The following is a 27,833-nucleotide window of genomic DNA, read 5'->3' on the forward strand; positions in this document are numbered from 1 at the left end:
CGCTATTTATTTTGGCAGCGAATGTTCAGAAAACACTAATATAAGAATAAATACAAAAAATACATTAATATAACAATGCATTAATATGTTTAACCGTTTCCTGCCCTCTCCTCAAGAAGGTCCAGTGTTAACTGAAGTTAATTATCTAATACCTGCTTCATCTACTCAATACTTCAGTCTGTGTTAAATCAGGAGCTGCTGATGGAGTTTAATAAATCACTGCGATCTCTGGAGGAGAAATTTGGTTCCAAACATCGTGCTTCAAACCAGCTCACGAGGTATCATTACTTTACCCAAAGACATGATTGCTACGTTTTACTGTATTCATGTTGATTTGTCTTTATTCTAATGTTATACGGTGATTTTACAAGCAAAGTTTTTTTTTATTTTATTCCTGTGGAAATGATGTACAGCCCTGAATCAAACTCAACCCTTTATTTAGTGTACAGAGCTGTGGAACCTGTCCTTCATCTGGAATACAGGATTTAGAGCTGATGTTCCTCATTGTACATGCACTGTACTGTTAATATAACATCTGTGATGCTATGTTTACACTGTGTTTACAATACTTACTATATTTGCACACTTGACCTGGTTTACCTGAACATACTGTACACTTACAAATAGTGCAAACACCTAAACACTAATTGGTCAGACTGCGTATTAATTTCTACTATAGTTTGCACTTTTAATTCTATCTGCACTGGAGAAGTGGCCTGACAGTGTTTCATTATACTGTACAACCTTGTATCTGAATAATGACAAAGTTTCATTGAACTGAACTAATAAACTGATCCAGAGGGCGTGACATAAATACATTTGTAATTTGTGATGGATTACTTCTTGAGTAACGACCCCAACACTTCTTGAACATCATCAGCATTCTGTGCAGTGATTTTGTCCTCAGTGACTCTGTAGAGCGGGTTTAGTAATAGCATTTGCCTATTAAGAAGACCTGTTACAGTTATTTGGTAACTGATGACTAGACGGTCACTTTCTCTTTCCTTCAGCTGGAGACATCACACTGGCACCATAACACACATTAGGAAACCAGAACAGAAGACAGTCAGACTGAGCTCAGTTTCCTGGAGCTCATAATCAGGTAGCGTTCATGGTCATACACTTAGAATAGCTACAGAAACTGAGAAACCTGTTCACTACTAACTTGCTTTAACCCTAATGAATACATTTCTTTAAATGTATAACTAAACTGAAATTGAAAATTAAATGAATGCTCGAGAATGTGGGCAATCATAGCAAATCAACTTCAATTAATGAAACAGGACCAGCTGTCCTAAACCGGTGTGCAGAATCCCACCCTCTATAAGCTTTTCTTTTAAAATATTTCACAGGTTACAGCAGCCTATTTACTGCTTTGCTACAGATAGGCGATATGGATGTTAGCATGGATGAAAAGCTGCCACATTATTTTTAAAGCATGTAAACATTACCCCCCAAGGAGAAAAGCTTTAAGAAGAGAACACATCACTGGACAGGTGGTAAAGATGATCAATGGGTTAGGAGCTGCTTTGTGTCCTGACAGCTGCGAGAATGTAAATGTAAGACAGAGAGAATCATCAGGGTTAGCTAGTAAGACGTTGTTCAGTGTTATATATTATACTTTATTATATTTACACTGTGTATGTAAGAACTTCTTGAAGATGTTATCTTCTGGTCCATATACAACTCTACGCTGTGTAGAACAGACATACGGAGACTCCTATGGAGAAGTTTCTAGCTCCTGCACACAATAACCAGTTCATGAAACGTCTCCCGTCACCACCAGCTGAAGACCAGTGTGATGAAGTGCAGAGAGTAAGGCAGGCTGTAGATTCACACACCACACAGCAAACATCTAAAATAGCATGAAAGACAAAAGAATGAATTCATGGTAGAATCTCAAAATCAGCCACATGTTCAAATCATAATGAAACGGTGTACATAGATAAGGAAATATCTGCCAGTGCTAGGATAATGCCAGAACCGAGGGTCAGTGCTGAGACCTAGATACAAAGATGCTCGATATCTAGGTATCTCGATGCTCACCAAAAGATTTCTATATGTAGTCTGGTTTCTTGATAGGGGGCACTGTCAAGGGTCTTTCCCAAACTGTTTCATAAAGCTGGCACTTACTTTGTCATACCACTTTTCTGCATTCCTTAAAACCCAGATTCATCTGTCTGCCACTGACTGCCAGAAAGTGAATGTGATTAATCACTCCAGAGAACTCATTTCCACTATCCAGCATCCAGTGACCATGTACTTTACAGCACTCTTGACATTGTCTTAGACTGCTTGGCAATGGAAGCCCAATTAATGAATCGCTGAAAAGTTCAAGTTCTCCAGTTCTTGTGCTGACGTTGCTTCCAGAGGCAGTTTGGAACTTGGTAAGTGTTGTAATGTAGGACAGAATATTTTTTCATGCTTCTGCACTTGGTGGTACCATGCAGTGAGCTTTTGTGACCTACCACTGGGCTGTTCTCCCTGATTTCACTTGGCATCATTAGCAGCTCTATCAGGACAGAAATTTGAGAGGCTACACCATTCTAAAGGGGACATCCTATGACTACCACTTTGAAAGTGACAGAGCTGCTCAGTATGACCAATTCTACTGCCAGTTTTTACCTGCGGCATGTCTGTAAACTTGATGTTCGGCACAGAGTGGCGATGGCTGGCTAGAGTGCAGAAGAGCCTCACACATTTTCTCGTAAAGCTTAAAACAAAACCTCTTTGCTAACACAGACACATTGTTGAATTATTCCATGGCTTCTAGGATAATTTTATCCTATCTGTGTCTTCATGGGTGCTGCAGAGTCAAATCTAAAGGCTAGGTATGCTAAGATCTCAATACCCACTTTAGCAGTGTAAAAATAATTATTTATTAATGTGTTTATTTGACGTGAATTAAAATTACTTTCAGGATATTTTCTTTGACATTTAGCCCTACATTCAGACATGCTTTTAAAATAGAGAGCACAATAGAAATGCTGCTTTATGCATGTTTTGCATGATTTCTATCAGAAAAATTCCTCTAGATACATTTTCCACCATCCTCAGCGTTTCAAAAAAAAATGTGATGATCTTAAGGCTGAGTTTTCCTAACCTCAAATTACCCGAAGAAAACTAGCAGTAAAGAAACCTCATGCAAAGCTTCAGAGATTACTTGGGGGATTACTGAAATGTTTGCATACCAGTTAAAGTGTTTAGTGCAACACACTTAACCTTAAGGATTACTTAAGAATAAACTAAGACCATTCAACCTCATTCTCCAGTATCTTCCCAAGTTTGTTCTTAAATATGTTCTTGAGAAAGGTCCTAAGAAAAAGTGTCCATCAGATTCATGTTGTGTTCTTAAAGTGCAGAACTGTTCTCACCTTGTGATCTTGAGTGTGTAGATTCTGTTCTTACCTAAGAATAAATGCCAGACAAGAGAACATTGGTGAATGTTTGAATCTTCGTCAGAACTGCGTGGGTTTTAGAAGAAATTTGTACTTAAGAACCGTTGGTATATGAGGCCCAATATTTCTATGAAACTTGCTGTATAACAGGTGATGTCTACTTTTTTTTTAATTAAAATTTCAGTGATTTTTGTTAAAAGAAAAAATAAATAAAAACGTAACTCACCAGTGCATAGTTCTGAAGGAAGTTTCAAAAGGTGCTCTTTTCATCTCACTTAGTGCAGCAGAGTTGGGTGTCCTGTTGACTTGTGGATCTCGACTGCTTACTTCACAGAAGAGGAAACTTCAGTTTCCAAAAAACAAAGCATGTACACTTAAGAGACGGTGGCATTTTCATCTGCTTGGATGGCTCATCAAACGTTAGAATTCTTTTATTTTTTCTTAGATGTTTAGTAAGAATGCCTCCTTACAAAGATGTGAATAGGTCAACATCAAGTTTCTTTTTTCTGTATGTGATCACGATGATGATCACATTTGAAGGATCAGCTGGAGATTGATGGTAGCCCCACATGTCATCAATTTCTGGAAAGACACAACAACAACTGAAATCCATGAGAACCTCATTCTCCCATTACTGAGAACCTCATTCTCAACCACCCGATGCCAACCTGTCAATGCAGGCAGCTGTAGGTTGATGCAGGTCTCTCAGACTGTCACAGCCATTCAGGTCAGGAAAAGACCTCATCCTTCACTGGGGGCACATGCTCCCCAGGCCAGCCTCCCCACCCCTATAAACCACAGCCAGGAGAGAAGGAACAGGCTTTAAGGGATGAGGCTGATAGGGCAGGAATCCGGCAGACCAGGCTCGTCCAGCAAAGAGCAAAAAAGAGGGGGAGAAACCGATGCAGGGCACAATGGGACGGGTCTCCATAGTGCCAGGTTCCCCCGTTAATCAGTGGGGGCAAGGCAGCATCCCTAGGATATGCATTTGGAGGCTCAGCTGCAGGTTGATGCTAGCCCCCAGAGTCACCATTTTCAAGAAAGACACAGCAACAACATTAGTCCAGGCCCATATAGGTGCTGCTCCCCCTTGCCCTTTTTTGCTTGTTTCGGTTTCTCTTTATCCAAACTTAACTGAAATCAAGCCCATATCAGAAAAGCCACTTGAGCCAGACCTGTGGTATGCTCCAAAGTTTTGCTCAGCTCCTAGTCAGTGGAGCTGATACCAAATAGGCATATCCGCATTCTCCACTAGTTGATCAGCCTGGGGAAGGGTCAAGTCACCCTGTCAAACTCAACAAGAGGTCAGGAACACACAAACACCAGCACAAGTGAACACAATGCTTTGTTTTCATGCGATAAACACACCAAATAAATTCAGTGCAAGCTTCCAGAGCTCTTTGTAAAAGTCTATCCTCTGTCTCAGTTTAGATGTGTGGTTCTGCAGCCTAAGTGCCTCTGTCTCGTCAAGGAGAGACAGTTTTTATTCTGTTTGTGCTCCTCCTCTAATCGGCTACAGCTGTTGGTTATCGGTGTCTGGGGGAGAGCATGCACCACATGCCTAGGGTAAGGACAGCAAGTCCACCTCTTCAGCAACACAGCCAATAAAGAATGAAAGTCTTATTCTATTGGAATGCACTAATGTTTCACAAGCAGGTTTGGATTTGACACTCATTTTTACCTCACTCTTAGTCCATCTGTGTGTCTTTAAATTTGGATGCCTGAAGATCCCCCCACACTCTGAGGAGTGGTGCGGCTTCTCCTTGTGTGTGAATGCACTGATGAATTTGGAGATTACTTTGCACAGTAAACCTTTGTCCACACTCTGAACACTGATACGGTTTCTCTTCCATGTGAATCCGCTGGTGTTTTTTAAGATTATTTTGTCTAGTAAATCTCTTCCCACACTCTGAGCAGTGGTACGGCTTCTCTCCTGTGTGAATGCGCTGGTGTCTTTCCAAACTACTCTGTCTAGAAAAACTCTGTCCACACTCTGAACAGGCATACAGTTTCTCTCCTGTGTGAATGTGCTGGTGTCTTTCCAAACTACTCTGTCTAGTAAAACTTTTCCCACAATCAGAGCACTGATATGGTTTTTCTCCTGTGTGAATGCACCGATGAATTTGGAGATTACTCTCTTTAGTGAAAGTCTTACCACAGTCTAAGCAGCTATACGGTTTCTCTCTTGTGTGAATGCTCTGGTGTTTTTTCAGGGTACCACTGTCTCTAAAACTATGTCCACACTCTGAGCAGGGATACGGTTTCTCTCCAGTGTGAATGCGCTGGTGTCTTTGAAGGCTACTCTGTCTAGTAAAATTCCTCCCACAATCTGAACACAGATATGGTCTCTCTCCAGTGTGAATGCGCTGATGTGTTTTTAGGGCACACCTGTTTCTAAAACTCTGCCCACACTCTGAACAGAGATACGGTTTCTCTCCTGTGTGAATGCGCTGATGTGACTGGAGATGGTTCTGTACAGTAAAACTCTTGCCACACTCTGAGCAGTGATACGGTCTCTCTCCTGTGTGAATGCGCTGGTGTATTTGGAAATAACTCTGCAGATTAAAACTCTGTCCACACTCTGAGCAGTAATACGGTTTCTCTCCTGTGTGAATGCGCTGGTGTGTTTGAAGATGAGTCTGTCTAGTAAATTTTTTCCCACACTCCGAGCACTGATACGGTTTCTCTCCTGTATGAACGTGCTGGTGTTGTTGGAGAGTACGTCTCTCAGAAAACCTCCTCCCGCAGTCTGAGCACTGGTACAGTTTCTGTCCTGTGTGAATGCGCTGGTGGATTTGGAGATTACTCTGTTGATTAAATCTCTTTCCACACTCTTGGCAGTGATACGGTTTCTCTCCTGTGTGAATGCGCCGGTGTACCCTTAGATCACTATGTCTTGTAAATCTCCTCCCGCATTCTGGGCACTGATATGGTTTCTCCCCTGTGTGAATGCGCTGGTGTTTTTGTAGATTACTCTGTATAGTAAAATTCTTCCCACAATCAGAGCAGTGATACGGTTTCTCTCCGGTGTGAATGCGCTGGTGTATTTGGAGATTATGTCTGCCAGTGAAACTTTTTCCACACTCTGAGCACTGGTGATTTCTTTTTTGTGCTTGTCTGCAAGATGATTTAGTGTGGACAGTAGAAGAGGAGGTATTCTGAGCACTAATGCTTGTGGACACTATATTCTCACATTTAATCTCTTCTAATTCCAACATTGTGATGTATTCCTCTTTGTGGTGTTGAGATCTTGAATGTGAAATGAGAACTGGATGCATGGGAAGACAACAGAAAGCCGTTCTTTCTGGAAGAGAAAACAGAAAAATAAGTAATATTCAATGCCAAATGCCACAAAATAGTGAAAACACAGTTTGGTGAAGGACTCAAAGAGTCAAAAGGAAAAGAGCTGAAAAGTTTTACTGACAAACATAAAGCTGAATTCTGGAAATATTTTTTTCAAAATCTCTGTTCAATATTGTTCAGAAGTTCTTGAAACTAACCTGGAAATGTTGAAGATTTAACATTAAGCTTGCACATAATCTGTTTTGCACACAATGAAATTTGCAAGACCAAACACTTGAACAGAGACCATACAAGAAAAAGAAACACATACAGGCTGTTCTGTATGGATTGCTCCTACAAGGCACAAAATTAGCAATTCCAGCCTGCATGTCATTATCATCACCTAAATTCACCCAGGAGCCCAGAGATACATCACCTACTTGATACAGTTTGCGCAACAAGCAACTTGGTAACTATGTCTGTGTGAGAGCTTCTATAGCAAATCACAACTACAGACATTTTTGAATTGAAACGGAAGATGTATCTCATCATCATCTCAGCTGGAAGCCACGAGGACAACTATTAATCATCTTTTAGAAAGATGCGATCCAATTATTGGCTTATTGTCCAAGTGACCACATACACTTTAAAAATATTTAAAATGTTTCTATGATACTAAAATTTGACCAGACCTATCTGAGATCTATCTGGGTGTGAGCCTAAGGGAAGGTCTGAAAAAGATTAGAAAATGTCTTAGGGAAGAACCGGAGAAGAGGTCTGGAACTGACCCGAGACCTTGAGACCCAACCCGCTCACTCGGATAGACAAGGCTGAACTTGAATTCTTTACCTGGCGGGGATTCCACAAAGCAGGATTTCTCAGTTTAGCCAGATAACTTAAGCCCAAAGTCAAGCCTGTCCAACCGGAAAAGAGCTGAGGGACATTCCCATTAGAAAGTATTCATCATTGGGCTTAAGTTATCTGGCTAACTTAGAAATCCTGCTTTGTGGAAAACCCCCCGGTTACACAGTTTCATGAGCTTTGCTTTGTTGTAAGCACTTAATTTGCTGGGATAAACTGGTATTATACACATCTGTAATTCACTCACAGTTTATTATTAGTAAATTTTATGGAACTGCTGGTGGAACCTGATGTCCACACTTCTCTCATATGCAGTTAGTTTTTCTACTCACTGCTGCTGCTACTTTCACATATTGTTTCATTTTAAGTTAAGCACAAAAAAGGCTATTTTCAGATATTTTCAAATGTTCTCGATAAATAGACTTTTTCTTACTTTAGCATTTAACTACTTTTACTTTACTTTTTTTTTTACTGGAATATCACTTTTATTTTCTTGTCAATTGTATTTTTATTGTATATTTATTTATACTTTTGTCTTAATTTTCATACATATATCTCCTGTTAATGTTTTTATTTGTTGCCTTTTTTATTATGCATTTAATTTTTGATGACAGTTTCCTTGTTTTTTTTCTTTATTTTGTATTGTAAAGCACTTTGAGCTGTATTTTCAATGTATGAAATGTACTAAATAAATAAAAATCATTATTATTATTCCTTTGATAAATATATTTTCATTCTGTATCGGAGAACAGAAGAATAAGTACAGTGTGAGCCTGTGCGATCACCTAAACATTGTTTGCTCAAAAGTTGTTAAATTAATCTGCACTAGATGAGGGCATAAATTAATCTAATAACTGGCTTACTGTGTTAATCTTAGATAAAGCATATATAAATAACACACTGTTGTCTAACTTTCTGGTAGATGACAGCATGTTGCCCTGGGAAGCTGTGTCTAAAGGGGTTTCTTCAGTTTTAGGCCCTGTGTTATTTTCAGTTTACATTAATGATATTGTTTCCACAGTGAAAGAATCTGTTTGCTGATGAGATAATATTATACTGTACTGTAAACTCAGCGAGGGTAGCCACTGAAAAACTGCAGTGCTCTTTTGACTCCCTAAAAGTCGCACTCCAAAGCCACAAATTAGCCCTAAATGGAGACAAAACTAAGTTCATGCTGTTTTCCAGACCTGCTCATATTGAAAATAACACTTTAAATGTTTTTACTCTGCATGGATCCATAACTGAAGGAGTAAATGAGTGTAAGTACTTTGACATCTGGCTTGATGAGAAACCTGACTTTAAAACTCACATCAGTAACTTACAAACGAAACTGAGGCAGAAGCTCGGATTCTTTCACAGACACTAATCCTGTTTCCCAATCATCAGCAGGAAAACCGCTGTGGAGGCAGCTTTCCTGTGAGCTCTTGATTTCGGTGATGTGCTGTACAGAAGCGCCTCAGAGAGCTCTCTGACCGCTCTGGACCCTCTTCATCCCTCTGAGACTCATCACTGTATATGAGAGAGGGATGGTCATCTCTGTCTGTAAGGAGGAAAACACACTGGCCACTGTTTCTCTATGAGGCTCTCGTCGGTCAGAGTATATGACCTCCACACTCACTGTAAAGGACACGTTACGAAACCCGCTACGATGAGTTTATTTCACTCGAGGTTCCCCGAGTTTTTACTGAGCTGGTAAAACTGCCTTTAGCTGTGCTGAACCAGTGAGCTGGAACACGGTTCTCTATAGCTCGACTCGCTCGTTTCTCCCAGGGTCTTTGAAATTTCACTTTTGAATTATTTCAGTTCTGTTTGTAACTGTTTTAGTTCAACGTTTTATATATATATATATATATATATATATATATATATATATATATATATACACATACACGCACACACACACACACACACACACACACACATCTTAATTTATGTGTCTACTCTTCCTGTGGCTCTCGGCTACATTCTGTATATTAGTTACAAACAGAACTAAATTAGGCCCCCCCTCAATGTAAACCCGAGCTTAAATAAAGAATGATGATGATGATGATGATGTTAAAACCTCTATGTAGAGTCTATCCAGAAGTGGACAAATGAACCTTAAAGAAAAAACTCACTTCATTTAAGTAATTTAATTTGCTGTAGAAGCTGTTCTAGAACATCCAGATGATGTTCCAGCAAATGATTTTTATGTGTCTGTTCTTCTCCTTTTAGATCATTTGGTGTAAAATAACCTTCTAAAGCTCCAGAGTGAGAAGAGTGATCAACAGCGAAGCTGAACAGGAGCTGAACTAACACAGCAGTGAAGTTCAACCCAACAGAGAGAATTAGGGACCAAGTGTTAATGACTAAACTGACACTGAGGAAAAAGCGGAGCACCTCACACCAAAGCACTCGAGTAAAACTGGCACCAGCTGAAAACACCACAGCTCAGCCCCTCTGAAAGGCCTGAGGCGGGAAACTGGTCAGATGAATTCAGGGACGCGTCTCTAGTTCCTGCTGTTCCTGCTCTCCTCCGACTCTGACCTTCTCCAAACCAGCTGGAAAACACTCTCATCACCCAAACACCACACAGCTCAGCGCGGACACTGCCGACGTTAACTCGGTCCGGATGGACGCGGCTGCTTTCAGCTCATTTCACATCTTAATTTCAAACAGGAACGTTTCTCCGCCAGTTTCAGTGAAACAGAGGAAACAGAGTGAAGGTGTTCTTTACCTTTAGCAGAGCCTGAGCCTCTTCTTCACCGCTTCACTGTCTGTGAAGAACCATCATTGCAGAACTAGCGCCCCCGCCTGGACCGCAGGGGAACCACGTCACCACTGTGGATCTGGGTGCGTTATTTTTTTTAATCCCACCCGTTTTCCGACAAAGCCCGCCTCCTGCGCTATGATTGGCTTTAAGCTCATTGAGATCACTGTGAAGGTTAAGAAGCTGAACCCGTGTCCTGTCTGACTGTAATCAGTGCACCTGTATTAATCATCAGTATGTTTTTATAGTTCTTACGGAAACTTCCGGTGTTCACCTGCAGTGAATTCACAGCATACTAAAATATGAGAAAAGCATAAGAACTGCCAACAGAGTCTGTGGGGAACAGTAATTTTATAAATATAAAACTATAAATTAGGTAAAGGTTATAAAAAGATGAGAAAATGCTAATCAGCACTGAGGCTGTGTGTGATGTGCGAAGTGTGGCTGTTTCAGAATGTAGAACAAGGAGACACTTAAACTGAAATGGGCTGCAGGGCAGAGCTACCAGAAATTAAAGACACCCACAAAACAGCCAGTTATAGTGAACATCTAGAGAAACATCAAGACCTCTGGAATAAGAGTAGAAAATAACTTGAGTCTCAACTGCAACGTTTCGACCGGAGTTAAGAGAAACACATCAATTCCAGCATGAACCATGGAGGTGGATCTCGGCTAGTTGGGAAGCTGCCCTGTACGACTAATGCAGCAGACTGTGAGGAAATCTTGGAGGAAATGGTTCTCACAGACCTCAGGAGAACACAGCTATCATAAGGGTTCAGAAACATTGTTATTGTATTTTGTAATGTAACAATAATACATGCAAATATTTAACAATTTATTTTTTATGGCTTTAATACAGTAAGACAGTCCATCCTGTTAAGAAAAACTTCCAGCACCTCCTCCTATTGTGGGGAACTAGTCTTGTCCAAACTGTAATTTATGGTTTAATTTATGATTTCAAAGCACTCCGAATCAAAACCTATGTTTATACTCTTTCTTCTATAACTTTTTCAGTATGTAAACGCTCTTTGGGTTTTGTTCAGTGTGGTAATTTGTAGTTCCTAATGTGCCAAAGCGAATCCCAGTACCTGTATTTGTAATGTATTTGTAACATGTTTTTTAGTTAGTATTTCTATAGTCAGAAATATTTAATTATCCACCCACCATTTAGCATAATTGGTGTTATGATAAACTTTACTATGTTTGTTAATTGTGTTTGTGTAGTTTTTGCGTAAATAACTATTTGCATTAAACCATAAATTAAACCATAAATTACAGTTTGGACAAGACTAGTTCCCCACAATAGGAGGAGGTGCTGGAAGTTTTTCTTAACAGGATGGACTGTCTTACTGTATTAAAGCCATAAAAAATAAATTGTATAACTTTAACTTACGTATACAAGTGCATTTCTAAAAAAAACTGGGACGCTGTGCAAAATGTAATTAAAACCAGAACGCAATGATATGCCAATCATTTAAACCCTATATTTCACTGAAAATAGTACAAAGACAACATATCAAATTTTGAAATTGAGAAAGTTTTTTTTTTTTTATTTAAAAAGCCCATTTTGAATTTGATGCCAGCAACACGTCCAAAAAAGTTGGGACAGGATCATTTTTACCACTGTGTTCACCTCTTCTTTTAAAAAGTTCATACTCATCCATGACTTTATGTCATGAATTCAGTCAGATAAAGCAGGCGGTGGTGTAGTCAGAGCGGAGCTGACACTAACATAGATCTGAGTGTTGTTTGCATAACAATGAAAACCTAAAACATGATGGCGTATTATATGGCAAAGTGGCAGCATACAAATGATAAAGAGCAGTGGACCTAAAACTGAGCCCTGTGGAACACCCTTAGTAACAGCGCCTGACATTCTGGACTGGGCTGGAAAAGGAAAAGCAAATCATGACATCCTCTTCATATTTCCACTTCCATTTAGAGAGCTGAATATGATGAAGGAGAAAAGTCTCAGTCTGGTGGATCTTCATTTTTCCACAGGCACAAAAGATGTAAAACCAGGAGACTATCATCACTACAAAGCCATGTTCATCTTTGATGGTCTGGATGAGTGTCGACTTCCTCTAGATTTCCAGAACAATGAGAGCTTATTAGATATTACACGGTCGGCCTCAGTGGATGAGCTGCTGACAAACCTCATCAAGGGGAATCTGCTTCCCTCTCCTCCCTCTGGATAACTAGTCTTTTGAGCCTAAAATATCTGTGCATAATCTGCATAACTATGGCAATTAATGTTATTGTTCTGTAGGAGTGCAGGGGTGAAAAGCAAAAAAACAGTTTGTCTTTTATAGAGGTGGGTAATATAGGTCCAAAAAGTAAAAACCCTCCCCAGGATTTTGTTCCAACTGCTTGACCTCCCTAATTTGCTCAAACCAGCAGCAAAGGTGTTCAGGCAGTTGGAACAAATTCCTGGGAAGGGTTTTTACTTTTTGGACCTGGATTACCCACCTCTAGTCTTTTAATGTTTTCATTCCAGTCCTGCTGAATGAGCACATCCAGCCTAAAAAAATATTGAAAAGTTCATGATTTAATTCAGGGACAATCATGTTGGGAGACAGCATGTTAATACTGTGAATCGGAAAAAGACTCTAAGGGGTCCACGGGGGGAGAAAGACACCAGTATCTAGGTCAGCGTGCTCAGCAGTGGCCCATTTATTGAAACGAGTCAGAACAGAGGGAGAGAGAGGAAAAAAAGTTCCTCCGGAGAACCTAGGCCTCAGGACAGGGGAACCCAGCAGAACTTGTGCCGTCTAAAATGGGGAGGGGAAAAAAAAGAGAAGGAGAACAGCTCTTGTCAGCCCGACTTGCCTTCCAGCTTGTCCCCAAGCTGAGTTTTTAAAGGGTAGTCCAAGGGTGCGTTGACGAGGTTCAGCTGGGCTCTCGTGAGCAGCTCCCAGCCGAGTTGAATAAGGGCGGGTCCAGCTCTTGGCCATGTGTTCCCAGCTGTCCACAACATTAGTGCCGAAGTGCTTCGCCTGGCTCTTTAGCACCTTGGAGAAGGCCCGCATCTCCTGGGTTGGCTTGCTTCGGCGCAACACAGTGGGGCTCTTGAGCCCGCCATGACAATACTGATTTGCTTGCTATGTTCCTGATAAAGAATTCACCCACAATCAGAATGATCAGTGCAGTGTTTGTCTCACCCATGAGCTGCTGCTTGTTAGTCATTCGATCAGTCACCCTTTATTTAAACCTGGACTACACTGAGGGAGACCCTCATTTACAAAGTAGACGAGCCAATAGGAAAAACAGGAATTCAAAAATTGGATAGTAAATACATATCAAGTGCTAAAAAGTAATAAATCATTATAGTAAATTTAATATTTAAAAAAGTTTAAAAAAATAAATCATTAAGATTGTTATAGTAACTTATTAAATAACAGATCAAATTAGGATAAAATAAATAAACATAATTAAATAAATAAAGGAATACAAGATGTAAATCAATCTGGCAATAAAAAAATAAGTAAAAAAATAATAATAGTCAAAAAATATTTAAAACATAAAATCATATTAAAAGTTTACTAAAATCAAACAGTTGCAGGCGGAGTGGAGGTGGTTAGACACTCAAAGTTTAAAATGTTCATGTGACACCAGTGAAGCTTTAGAGTTTCTTGTAACGAATAAATGCTAAAAGCAGTTTTCCCAGCTCAGTAAAAGCTCTCAGCACCTGAAGGGTGATTGGTAAAATGCATTATTTACACTGAGCATTTTTGCGATGTATGATGGCATATGGCTGGTAAGTGCTTTATAGATTAAAAAGAAGCCAGTGTGTCTCCGGACGCACAGAAATGACCCGCCAACCTTTTTGCATAGTATACATTGATGGGCATTGTATTGGTCAGAGCAGTCTAGAGATTTTGGTGTAGTTGTGTAGTAGTGTCACTACAACAGAGGATAGACAATAGCATTGCTTCAACAGTCTTTTTCCTTGTGTGCATTGGGAAGCATACTTTTGATACATAAAGCAAAGTTTTTGCCTTGGTTTACATGTATGTACACTATGGAGAACATTCGCACAGCAACCTGTTGCTTTTGTACTTTGGGTTTTGCTTCAAACTTGTGCCACTGGCTTGTACTCTCATTTGACTTGGAACACCAGTTTTTAATTTTGCGTTGTCAAGATTTTGGGACTTTGCTGAATTTTCTAGCCTTAGCTTAGCTTGTTGAGCTGGGCTAATGTTAGCTTCAGTTGACTCACCCTCAAGTGCTAGTGGGATAGGGCTGGAGCAGTTTCTCCCATCCTTTCTTGTTTTGTGTTCTGGCAGTATGGTGAGTATTGTTGTCTCTAGAACACGATTTTCTGTAGAAGTCTGTAGCAGTGGGAGCAGCACAGGGAGTCTGCTGTATTAAAAGAGCCACAGTTTGTTATTTATCTACTGGATAATAGACTTGAGCACTGTGCTTGAAGCCTATTGCTGATGGCCGGTAGACAGATCAGATAAAAGTGTCTGGTTTTATATAGTTATGTGCCTCACTAGAAAATCTATCATTTAAAAGAGCTCAATGCATGCTGTCTGAGCTCAATAACTAAGAAAATAAGGAATATATCAAGAAAAATGGACTAAAAATGCTAGTGGACAGCAGACAGGAAGGATGCAGCCTGTAGCTCTGAATCAGAATTAGATTTTTAGCATGTTATAATTAGAAGTATGAAGATGTTGTTCTGTTTGACATCAGAGTGTTTGTTCTGTATCACAGCTGGTTTTTCCTGTATGTAAATGTCAAATGTCCTTATGTTCCTTACTTTCTGAAGATTGTCTGGTTGTATGGTTACAGTCAAAGGCTGTTCTTCTCTGACTTCAGCTCTGAAAACCCCTCCCACCTAAGAGAACTGGATCTGACCTATAATCAACCAGGGTGGTCTGGAGTGAAGCTGCTCTCTGATCTATGGGAGGATCCACACTGCACACTGGAGAAACTACAGTGAGTTACTGACTTACTGTCTCTATACACAGACACAGAGGTCTGGAGTGTTTTATGAGATTCAATGTGGAAACAGTGATGAGACCTAATTAGTAGTGACTGGTTCTCAGCTGACCTCAGAACAGCTATATTTTGTTCATAGACTTAACTGCCTGCTATGTTTATCTCAGTATGAGACACCATGTTATTCAGATAAGAAGAACATGCCTTATTTAAAGCATCTCTGTATCTAAACATATGATCTGCACAGGCTAAAGAATATACAGTAAGGCCAGTTTTCCTATAAAGCCGCTCAAGACGTCTGCCAGTGGCTTTCATAGCCCTAAGCTCAATGGTAAACCACGGAGAAGAGCGGGAGGATGGCACAAGCCTTTGTTTAAGGGGTGCAAGAGCATCTAGAGTGTGCAAGGTGGAATCATTATATACAGAGAGAATCTCATCAGGACAGGACAGGGAAGAGATGTCAGAGAGTGGTGAAGCATGAAGTGAAGCAGAAAAAGTTAACGGATCAAGAGATTTCAGATTTCTGTAAGTCACCATGGTTTTCTTAGAGCACCTATGGAAATGAAAATTAAAGCTGAAGTCAATAAAATCATGGTCAGATATACCAATATGGCTGCCCCAAACAGCAATATTATCAAGTCCAGTTGTACAGATGAAGTTTTTATTTTATCCTAAGTGAACTGTTATTATTTTACTTTTGTAATTTTACAGTTTATTCTGATTTGATTGATTTTTTAAGTAATAAATTTACTACTATGATTTATTGTTTTTAGCATTTGATATGTTTTTATAATGTAATCTTTTTAAATCCTTAATATCTGTATTGCCACAGCTACACTGTCCATGAGGGTCAACCTCAATGTATTATGAGTTTAAATAAAAGTTAAGTGATCGAATGATTGAACAGCAAACCCCCTCACACATACTGTACAGTTACCCCCTCACCCAAACTGAACAGCAAACACTGACCCCCACCCAAATTGTACGGCAAACCCCTCCCACCCTCACTGAATAGCAACCCCCCCGCACCCAAACTGTACAGCAAAGCCCACCTCACCAGAACAGGAGCTGAACCAGTACAACAGAATGAAATTCAACCCAACAAGGAGCAAAATGTTAATGACTCAAACAGAACTGAAAAAAGTAGATTACTTTACTTATTGATATTCTGGAGTAGTAGTCAAAGTATTGGCACTTATAAACACTCAGCAATTTAACAATAATTCAAAGTGCTTGTTATATGTTATTGCATAAATGTTACTAGTTTCTAGTAGCTCAATTAGAAAAACATTAAAAACATTAACATTATTTGCCTCCTCAGCTCAGTCTGTATAGTTCACATTTTATTTCTTACTTTTCAAAAAGAGAACTTTTCTCCACCTGTTTCAGTAAAAACAGAGTAAACAGAAAGTAAAAGTGATAAACAGCTCTTTACCTTCAGCACCTAGGGTTAGGGTTAGGGTCAGCTCCTGTTTCTCTCTCTAATAACACAGAGCTCTTCTTCGCTGCTTTATTGTATATGGAGAGCCACAGTTAAAGAACTAGCGCCCCACCTGGACTGAGAAAGGAAACACACTGGAACCATGTCATCACTATGGATGTGGGGGGCGGCGTATTTTTCTAATCCCACCCATATTTCGGCAAGCCCCGAGTCCTGTGCTACAACTGGCTACAAGTTCTTAAGAGCAGTTCGCTGATTGGCAGTTCGAGAGCAACCAGAATCAGAGGACCTACAGCTGTTAGAACAGAAGATCCAGCAGTTTAAATACATGAGTTATAATGTATTAACTTTGCTATAAAATATTAAAACACAAACAGGAAAAAACCGGTGAAGCAATGATTATAATTACGTAGTTTGAATCAGATAGTTAGATCATCATCAGATACTGGCTGGCGAGCAGTGGGCAACCGATCAGGCAGATGAAACAACAGCATGAGACGCACAGGATGGGCAGCTGTTCAACTCGGCAAAAAGAGGGAAACACACAGAGAGTCAGTTCTGTACAGAGTGACTGATCACAGATTACAGTATAAACAGAGCAGCAGAGACTCCAGCAGGTCTAGATAGTACAGCCTCACTAAGAGGGAGAGACAGAAGGTAACAGAGTCATGAGGCTCCCTGAGATGTCAGAGATGTCGGCACCCCTCCACTCCACCGTCAGCAAACCTGAGTGAACATGTGAGGCAGCGGGACAACAGCAGGACACTCTAAGGCCATTAGATCTGCACCTTTTGTCTAACAGGAAACACTAATTACCAAAGGCTCCACTAAACAAGTGGGTTTTAGCCTAGACTTAAAGACTGAGGCTGAGTCTGAGTCCCGATCACTGACTGGAAGATTATTCCAAAGCTGGGGGGGCTTCGTATGAGAAGCTCCGCCCCCTGATGTAACTTTATTAATTCTAGGTACTAATAGTGAGCAGCACCTTGTGATCTAAGTAGGCGTGATGGTTCATAGTGGGAGAGAAGTTCACTCAGGTACTGAGAGGCGAGTCCGTTTAGTGCTTTATCGGTCAGTAAGAGAATTTTATAATCAATGTGAAATTTAACTGGTAACCAGTGCAGTGTTGATAAAACTGGGCTGATATGGTCGAACTTTCTGGTTCTAGTAAGATCTCTGGCTGCAGCGTTCTGGACCAGCTGAAGCTTGTTAAGGCTGTTGCTGGGACATCCAGCCAGCAGGGCATTACAGTAATCTAGCCTTGAAGTAATAAATGCATGAACTAACTTTTCTGCATCCTGTAGAGAGAATGCATTTCTCAATTTAGCAATATTGCAGAGATGCAGGAAGGCTGTTCTAGTAATATTAGTTATATGTGCGTCGAAGGACAGATCTCTATCTATTGTGTTGCCCGGCGTGTTTACTGGTAATGTTACCCAGTGGTAGCACATAAAGGACGTAAAACAGAGCCTTGTGGAACACCATACTTTACCTTTGTGAGGACAGATGATTCACCGTTTATATTAACAAACTGATAGCGATCAGTGAAGTAGGACCTGAACCAGGAAAGAGCTATTCCTGTTACCCCTACAAGGTTTTCTAGTCTATCTAGTAATATAGAGTGGTCTATCATATCAAATGCCGACTAAGATCAAGGAAGACTAACAAAGATGCATTTCCTTGGTCAGAGAATAATAAGAGATTAAAATTCTCACTAGTGCTGTCTCTGTACTATGATGAGGTCTAGAACCAGACTGAAATTTGTCATGTATATGATTCCTATGCAAATATGAACTCTGATGTGTTGCCACAGCATTTTCCTTTCTTAATAAATAAAGGGAAGATTCGAGATAGGTCTATAATTTGATAGCTCACAGGGATCAAGCTTAGCTTTCTTAATCCGAGTCTAATTACTGCTAGTTTAAGAGTTTTTAGAATATACCCAAGGCTAAGAGAGGAGTTTATTATTGACAGAATAGGCTATTTCTGGCAGATTTTTTGGACTAAACTTGTAGGAATTGGATCTAACATGCAGGTAGAAGATTTAGCAGAGGAAATGATTTTAACTAGTTCAGTTTGTTGAAGTAAGGTAAATTATTCCAGCCTTTCTGCAGTAGTTACAATATTCTCCAGATCTGTATTGGCCTTGTAAGGCAGCAGGTTTGTATCTTAATTGTTTAACTGCAGACTCTGATGTATTTGCCTGATTTTTTCCATTTCATTATTGAAGAAATTCATAAAATCATTGCTGCTGTAGGCTGATGGCATCTGGGGTTCAGTAACTGTTTGGTTCTTAGGTTTTCTTTCTAACCATAGTACTGAGATAGCATCGGTTGGTGTTGTGAGTGACCTCAATCCCAGTGACGATGCATGTAATCCTAATTCTGGTCTTATTGGATCTTAGTGTAGCTTCTGTTGTTGATCACAAGATTCTGATCCACCATGTTGTAAAACTGGGTCGACCACTCAAGCACAATTTTAGAATAGCTTAAATCATATGTAGTTGAAAGACAGTTCATGGTTTCACTGGGAAATCAACACTTCTTGTGGAGTCCCAAAAGGTTCAGTTTTAGGGTCTTTGTGTTTTTTCTTTTTCAAGTAGATTTTTATCATTTGAGAAATATTGCTATTCAGCCTTTCCTATCTTAGAGCAACGCAGAGAAACTTGTTCATGCATTTGTTACAAGCAGAGTTGATCACTGTAATGATCTTCTCACTGGACTTCCAAAGAAAACAATACATCCCTTACAACTCGTACAAAATGCAGCAGCATCCTAACAAAAACAACACGGAGAGATCACATCTCTCCCGTTTTGAAAGAACTGCACTGGTTACTGGTATCTTTTACAGTACTGCTACTATTTTTTAAGGCTATGACCTTAAATGACCTTAAAGCCCCCCGCTTACATCACAGATTGCCAGCATGTGATCTTGTGATCCTGCAAATACCTTCTGTAAAATACAGAAAATGTGGAGAGACTCTTTCTGTTATTCTGCTTCTAATCTGTGGCTTTGATTCCACCGTTTAATAGACAGTCATGCTCATAGCGCACTTTAAATAAACATTAAAAACGTATGTCTTCAATTTAGGTTCAGTTAAAATTCTGCATCACTTTGGTATTTTTCTTTTTAATCTGATCTGTGTCATTGTCTTATATGATTTTAAATTAATACTCATAACATCTTATTGTTAAGCATGATTTGTCTGTAAAGCACTTTGAGCTGCCATCAGCATGAAAAGTGCTATCTAAATAAAGCATTATTATTATTATTATTATTATTATTATTATTATTTAGTGGCATCTTTTTAACACTGTTGTATTTTCATCTGTGTCCTAGAGACAATCGAAGTCCACATGTAAATGATTTCATGCATATTAAACTGCCTGGCTGTCAAAGTTGATACCAAATTAACAAAAACATAGAAGTGCTCGAACCCTATTGTAATTGTAAGAAGAGCTGGTTTAAAAGTAAAAACACTTTAATAATGTACATACATGAACTTGCATGCTTAATGTTGCTATAAGTATTCTACTAGAAAAAACAAAAGTACAAATTATTCTAAGTACAGCAGCATGAAGTAAGTTACATAAGACTAAATACACATCACTAATCCTACTTCTAATAAGAGTAAGATGATGACTAGTAAAAACAAGACTTTTTAATAAAGAAAACAAAATTCAAAGGCTATTTGAACCACCAACAACCCCATTTCCAAAAAAGTTGGGACGCTGTGCAAAAGGTAAATAACCCAAATGCAGTGATGTGCAAATCATTTAAACCCTATATTTAAATGAAAATAGTAAAGACAACATATCAAAAGTTCAAACTGAGAAAATGTGTTTTTTGAAAAATATATGCCCATTTGGAATTTGATGCCAGCAACAAGTTTCAAAAAAGTTGGGACAGGGAGAACAAAAGACTAGTTATGTAATACTAAAAAAGAGAGCATCTCAGAGAGGCCAAGTCTTTCAGAAGAAGGGGAGGGGTTCACAAAGACATGCATGATCAAATAGTCCAATAATTCAAGAATAACAGTGAACGTGGGGATTTTATCATCAGTGGTACATAATATCATTAAAAATCTATGTATGCAAGTGACCACTACTGACTGTCCATGATCTTTGGGCCCTCAGGTGGCACTGCATTAAAAACAGACACAATTGTGTAAAGAAAAAAATCACTGCATGGGCTCAGAAACAGTTCTGAAAACCACTGTCTGGGAACACAGTTTGTTGATGCATCCACAAATTAAAAGTTAAATTTAAAACTCTACCATGCAAAGAAAAAACATATTTCAAGGGATCCAGAAACATTGCTGCCTTCTCTGGGCCCAAGCTCATTTAAGATTGACTCAGGCGAAGCAGAAGTGTGTCCTGTGGTCCAGCCTTTTTGGAAATCATGGACGCTGTGTCCTCCAGGCTAAAGAGGAGAGGGACCATCCAGCTTGTTATCAGCACCAGTTCAAAAGCCAGCATCTGTGATGGTATAGGGGGGGCATTATTGCATGGGTGACTTGAACATCTGTGAAAGTGAAAGCTGAATGATATATAGATATAGCATATTAGAAAAAATGACCCTTATTAGTCCCCACAGTGGGGAAATTTCACCTCTGCATTTAACCCATCAGTGCAGTGAAACACCACATACACGCTAGTGAACACACACTAGGGCACACTTGCCCAGAGCGGTGGGCAGCCCCATCCGCAGTGCCCAGGGAGCAGTTGGGGGTTAGGTGTTTTGCTCAAGGGCACTTTAGTCACGTACTGTCACCTCAGGGGATCAAATCGGCGACCTTCCAGTCACAAGACTGGTTCCCTAACTTCCAGCCAACAACTGCCCCATTCAATATGCTGCCATACAGACAATGTCTTTTTCAGGGAAGACCTTGATTATTTCAGCAAGACAATGACAAACCACATTCTGCATGTATTACAGCAGCATTGCTCTGTATTAAAAGAGTCCGGGTGCTAAACTGACCTGCCTGCAGTCCAGACCTGTCACCACTGAAAACATTTGGCTCATTATGAAATGAAAAGCACAGCAAAGGAGACCCTGAACTGATGAACAGCCGAAATTCTGTGCATATATATTTCCAAAACCAATAACATTTTTCAGTTTCACATTTGATATGCTGTCTTTTTTGTAGTTTCAGGGTTTAAATGATTTACACATCATGGAATTCCATTATTATTTACATTTTGCACAGCATCCCAACTTTTCTGGGAAAGGGTTTGTCTTATTATGAAATTCTCAAAACAATGAAAGAAGTTAATGTTATACAGTATCTACTCAGTAATAGTGCTGACTAATAATGAATTATAGGTTTTTAAATTACATGTCAATTAAGCTTTATACAGCATTTCTTATTTCAGCACTGTGGGTCTATAGTAAAATATTGATTTAAACAGCAAATTTATTTTTTAACAATAACATTGCACAGGTATAAATTTTCCTTATCCTGTTTCTTTTCGATCTTCCGAGAGCTGTTGTGCCAGACTCTCTGGCTTCTAGATAAGACCTGTAACAAAAGGGTCAGCCTTTGGAATACAGGATCAGTTCACTGGGAAAGGGTAAATTGTCCAGGGATCACTACAACTGTTTTTCTCCTGTGTGAACTCCTTTGTGTTTCTTGAGGGCACAGTTTTCTCTAAAGCTCTCCCCACACTCTGAGCACTGATACGGTTTCTCTCCTGTGTGAATGCGCTGATGTGTTGTAAGGCTACTCTTGGTATTAAAACTCCTCTCACACTCTGAGCAGTGATATGGTTTCTCTCCTGTGTGAATGCGTTGATGTGTTTTGGCATAATCCAGCGTAGAAAAACTCTTCCCACATACCGAACAGTGATACGGTCTCTCTCCTGTGTGAATGCGCTGGTGTCTTAGGAGATTTCTCTGTGTAGTAAAACTCTTGCCACATTCTGAGCAGTGATACGGTTTCTCTCCAGTGTGAATGCGCTGGTGTGTTTTGAATTTACTCAGTGTTGGAAAACTCTGTCCACACTCTAAGCAGTGATACGGTTTCTCTCCTGTGTGGATGCGCTGGTGTGATCGGAGTTTACACAGTGTAGTAAACTTCCTCCCACACTCTGAGCACTGATGCGGTTTCTCCCCTGTGTGAACGAGCTGGTGTGTTTTAAGATCTCTCTGTGTGGTACAACTCTTCCCACACTCTGAGCAGTAAAACAGTTTCTCTCCTGTGTGAATGCGCTGGTGTGTTTGAAGACTACTCTGTGCAGTAAAGTTCTTCCCACACTCTGAGCAGTGGAACGGTTTCTCTCCTGCATGAATGCGCTGGTGTTTCTTGAGGGCACCACTTTCACTAAAACTCTTCCCACACTCTGAGCAGCAATGCAGCTTCTCTTCTGTGTGACTGCACTGGTGTGTTTTGAAGGAATCAGTAAATCTAAAGCTCTTCCCACACTCTGAGCAGTGATACGGTTTCTCTCCTGTGTGAATACGCTGATGTATTTTAACATAATGCCGTGAAGTAAAACTCTTCCCACACTCTGAGCAGTGATACGGCTTCTGTCCTGTGTGAATGCGCTGGTGCGTTTGAAGATGTCTCGGTGTAATAAAACTCTGCCCACACTCTGAGCAGGGATACGGTCTCTCTCCCGTGTGAAGTCGCTGATGTATTTTGAAGGCACCACTATGTCCAAAACTCTTTCCACAGTGTGAGCAGTGATACGGTTTCTCTCCCGTGTGAACTCGCTGGTGTATATGGACATTTTCCAGTTTAGTAAAACTCTTCCCACACTCTGAGCAGTGGTACAGTTTCTTTCCTGTGTGACCTTGCTGGTGTGCTTTTAGGGCAACCCTATGTCTAAAACTCCTCCCACACTCAGAGCAGTGATACGGCTTCTCTCCTGTGTGAACACGCTGGTGTTGTTTGAGAGCACCTTGTTCTCTAAAATTCTTCCCACACTCTGAGCAGTGATACGGTTTCTCTCCTGTGTGAATGCGCTTGTGTCTTCGGAGATTACTCTGTACAGTAAAACTCCTCCCACACTCCGAGCACTGATACGGTTTCTCTCCTGTGTGAATGCGCTTGTGTCTTCGGAGATCACTGAATTCACTAAAGCCCTTGCCGCACTCTGAGCAGTGATGTGTTCTTTTTTTGCCTGCAGTCTTTGGCGTTCGTCTGCGAGGTGTCTTCTTGTTGAGAGCAGAAGAATATGTTTGAGTTCTGGAGCTTCTGGGCATCTTGTTCTTACAGTCTATGTTTCCTAACTTTAGCAGTGTAATGTATTTCTTTTGAATAAGTTTCTTGATGTGTCAGTGGATGAAAATTTGAACTGTGGAGGAAAAGTGGACACTTCAAGCAGGAGGAGACTTGCAACAAGAGATCGTTCTGGAGGAGAAAATCAATGCCAAATGCACAAATATCAAGAAACACTCACTTGATCAGAGTTAAAAAATGGAAAAATATTTGTCATCTATAACATTTACAAGACACAATTTATCTTTTCAATATAATTTAGGAGTTGCCTTAAACAGTCAAAGCAACATCACTTTATACCCATAATTCAATAAACCTCAATAGTAGTTGCTTTTTAAATGTGCAGTAGATAATCTTGTTGTGCTACTAATAACATGGAAATGATGTTGAGCCTTTAACACAAGCATGTACAATCTATATCTATCTATATCTATCTATAATATCTATCTATCACAAATTCTTCATAAGCTGCTTCTAAAAGGCACAAAGTCTGTTGTTCCAGCTTCTATGCAGGACATTAACTAAGAAATATGAATATGCAATATGAAGAATAATGCGCTTGTAATTTAAAGCTAACTGAGGCATTAAACTAACAGAGGCAAACACAGGTGTCAAACTGTTAAATCCCATCTCATTTAGGCAGGCAGTCCTCATAAAACTTCAATATAGCGAAAAGACGCAATATGATTGGGGATAAAAACCCAATGAGACGTCGGATTAAACAGGCGTGACATTGTGTCTTGTGCCTTTTTCTCCAACACATGAATACCACAGTGACCTACCACCCCAGGTCCTCTGTGGATGCCCCCACCCCCTCATGTTTTAGTTCTTATTGTCAGAAGTTCGTAAGCCATGTTGGAAAAATGTTTCAATCTATGCACGTTTCCATGTCAAAATGCTGTATTATAAATCACTATGTTAAAATGAATTTAACAATCATTTTAAGCCTAAATCTGTGTATATCAACCTTTCATAAATCCACTGTTCTGCAGACTCTTCACTCCTCTTCCCTGTCTGTTAGCATCTTGATGGCAGGTGATTCATTCCCCTCTGCCCTCTGCTGTACCCACCAAAACTCAAGTCCACTGAATACTAACTATACAGAAGTCTAAGAAAGCAGCCAGTCTTGATAACATGTACCACTCAGGCACTGTGTTGAACAGCTATCGCTTCAGTCAGTATCTCATGTAGTGTGTTGTGCCTTTTTGGTTCAAGAGAGTAGTTTATAGATGGTATTTTTAATATGGCAGACAGATCCAACATTCACATGTTTGCAGTTTGTTTAAAGATGAAAGTTCTGCATTAATTCTTTTCATCTACTGGATAAAGCTCTCAATTCTGCTCTTAGATCCACAACTTCCTGTCCGGTAAGAAGAGAGTTTGTAAGGAGTGTGTGCTCTTCCCCTTGCTCTATTCCAGGGGTGCACAACTTTGGTTCAGTGTCCAGCACAGTTTGGAGGTTTCCCTTCTCAAAACACACCCATTACACCTGACAATTAACAGATGAGTGTAATCGGGTGTATTTGAGCAGGTAAATCACCCAACTGTGCTGGACACTGCCCCTCCAAGACTGCAGTTGTACACCCCTGCTCCACTCTCTCTACACTAGTGATCCCCCACCCTCCTCCTGGAGAGGTTTTTTCAGCCTGCATATAACATGCAACATGCTACGTTCTGGTTACCTAAAACTAATGGAATCTGATCCATTCAAGGACCTCTGAAGAAATGTATTAGCTTGAGCAGGTGTGGCAGACTGGGGCTGGAACTAGTATCTGCAGGTAGACAGATCTCCAAGACTAGGGTTAGTAATCACTTCTCCCCATCAATAAATACATTTCTAACAGTGACTCTGTTAAACTGATTTACTCTGCAAATGACACCACCATGTTTGGTTTCATTGCAAAACAACGAAGAGTACACACATTTGAAGGAAATAAGTCATGTGGGGTCACGATGTAGATCTAAAAGTCTCAACTTGAGCACAGAAACGGAAGATATCATTACAAATGTGTTTTTGCAGGTAATTATCTCAATCTGAAAACACACAAACACCCCATCACATCTCTATAATGGGCACTACTAGACATGTAATCGTTGTCCAGTTTATGTCTCACTTTACATCTCCACTTGACTGTTTAGGGCCTCCTAAGCAGTACTCCATGATTTCCTTAATAATATAAGGAAATGGATATAAAATGGGGAGACAGAAGCCAAATTCCCATCAGAGGCCAAGTCATTTATCTATACAGGCAACATTAGAGAATACACGAATGCCTTTTACAAATGAGTGCACACACCAAATGCATTTGTCATTAAGACAATACCTTAGATGATCAGAACAATCATAGCTCAAATGGACTCATCCCCCCCACACACAAGAAGGATGATGGCTAGAGAGGCAAAAATTGCTCCAAAGTGTTTCACAGGAAATGTCATTATTTTGTGGTCACATGTTACCTCTATTTCAACTGAATACTTGTACCAGAGGAAAGCTTTTTCATATAAACACAAATGTAAATATCAGTTGCTTGCCAGACATTGAACATGGTGGGGCAACTCTCTGGGTGAGCAGGATCTTCACCTCTACTGTATTAGCACAATGCTAGCCAGCACAGGTGGCTGTTAACTGGCGGCTGGCAATTTCCTCTGAGTGCGTTCAAGTCGGAAAGATGCGATGGAGCATCTTTTAAAGCAAGTCTGTGCTAGCTTTCACCCTCCTAGTGCTGGTGTTACTGTGTGACTGAGGAGACCTAACAAATGGGTGGAAATGGATCCAGCTAACCTGGAGAGAAAATCAGGGAAACAAAATAGGAAGGAGTTTCTAAGAATGCATTTTTTGTCCCAGAACGATGCAGAGAAACTTGTCCACGCATTTTGTCAGTGTTCTCTTTGCTGGGCTTCTTAATAAAACATTACATCCTTTACAACATGTACAAAATACAGCAACATGAATCCTTTCAAAAACTAAAACATGAGCTTATATCACCCCCTTTTTGAAAAGGTTTTTGGGGGAAAAAAAAAAACTGGGCTGGCTGCCCAGAACTTCTAAGATAGTTTTTACATTTATTTTATTTGTTTTTGAAACCTTTAAAGGCCTTAAAACATCTGTGTATCTCACTGAATGTTTGTCACATTATGTTCCAACATGTGACCTTAGATCAGCAGATTTTGGCCTTCTCCATGTAGAAAACGACAGAAACAGCAGAGAGGCTTTTCTTTGAAAATGAATGTTTTACCTGAGTTGTTATTTGACATACTTTTATTATTTTATTAGCTCTTATTTTTTTCTTTTATTTTACTTACGTTACTCTTTTTTCTGCTTTTCATGTTCAGTACACATTTTTAAGAAACACCTTTTTAACCAAGTTTGACTTAAAAAGCTTTTGTTATAATTATGTAGTTTATTTTATTTCTCAATTGTTTTTGGTCTTTACTCCGTTCCTTTTTCTGCTTGTGTTGTTTTTTGCTTTTATTGTATGAAACATGTATGAAACAAAGCTCTATAAAACATTATTATTATTACTACTACTACTACTACTACCACTACTACTACTACAGCACTCAGCAAAGTTCAAATAAGTGTTTCTTACATGTAACTGAACAAACGTTAGTAGTTTCTAGTAGCATAACTAACCTACGAAAGCATCATCACCCAAAACCACAGAGCTAAGTGCTAAGATTAGCCTCCTCAGCTCAGTGTGGATGAAGGCTGCTTCTCTCACACATTTCACACGTTTCACTGCTTCCCTTTAAAAAGAGAACGTTTCTCCACCAGTTTCAGTAAAAACAGAGTGAACAGGGTGAAAAAGTGATAAACAGCTGTTTACCTTCAGATCAGCTCCTGTTTCTCTCTAATAACGCGGGCTCTTCTTCTTCTCTGCTTTATTCTGTGAGAGGTGTAGAACTAGCGCCCCCACCTGGACTGAGGATGGA

At 39.9% G+C, this 27,833-nt stretch overlaps 1 protein-coding gene across 1 annotated transcript; it reads right to left on the minus strand.

The window, feature by feature from the left end:
* Positions 1–420: 420 nt before the first annotated feature.
* LOC118812818 (zinc finger protein 585A-like) lies at positions 421–27,828 on the minus strand. The gene is given in 6 exon segments (XM_036577952.1): positions 421–1,855; positions 3,375–3,408; positions 3,625–5,163; positions 5,165–6,500; positions 22,278–24,032; positions 27,728–27,828. Coding segments are annotated over 3 exon segments (3,147 nt in total). The 5' UTR covers positions 23,885–24,032; positions 27,728–27,828; the 3' UTR covers positions 421–1,855; positions 3,375–3,408; positions 3,625–4,959.
* Between the last annotated feature and the right edge of the window lie 5 nt (positions 27,829–27,833).

This window comes from Colossoma macropomum, unplaced genomic scaffold (genome assembly GCF_904425465.1).
Source record: "Colossoma macropomum unplaced genomic scaffold, Colossoma_macropomum, whole genome shotgun sequence".
NCBI classification, from domain to species: domain Eukaryota; kingdom Metazoa; phylum Chordata; class Actinopteri; order Characiformes; family Serrasalmidae; genus Colossoma; species Colossoma macropomum.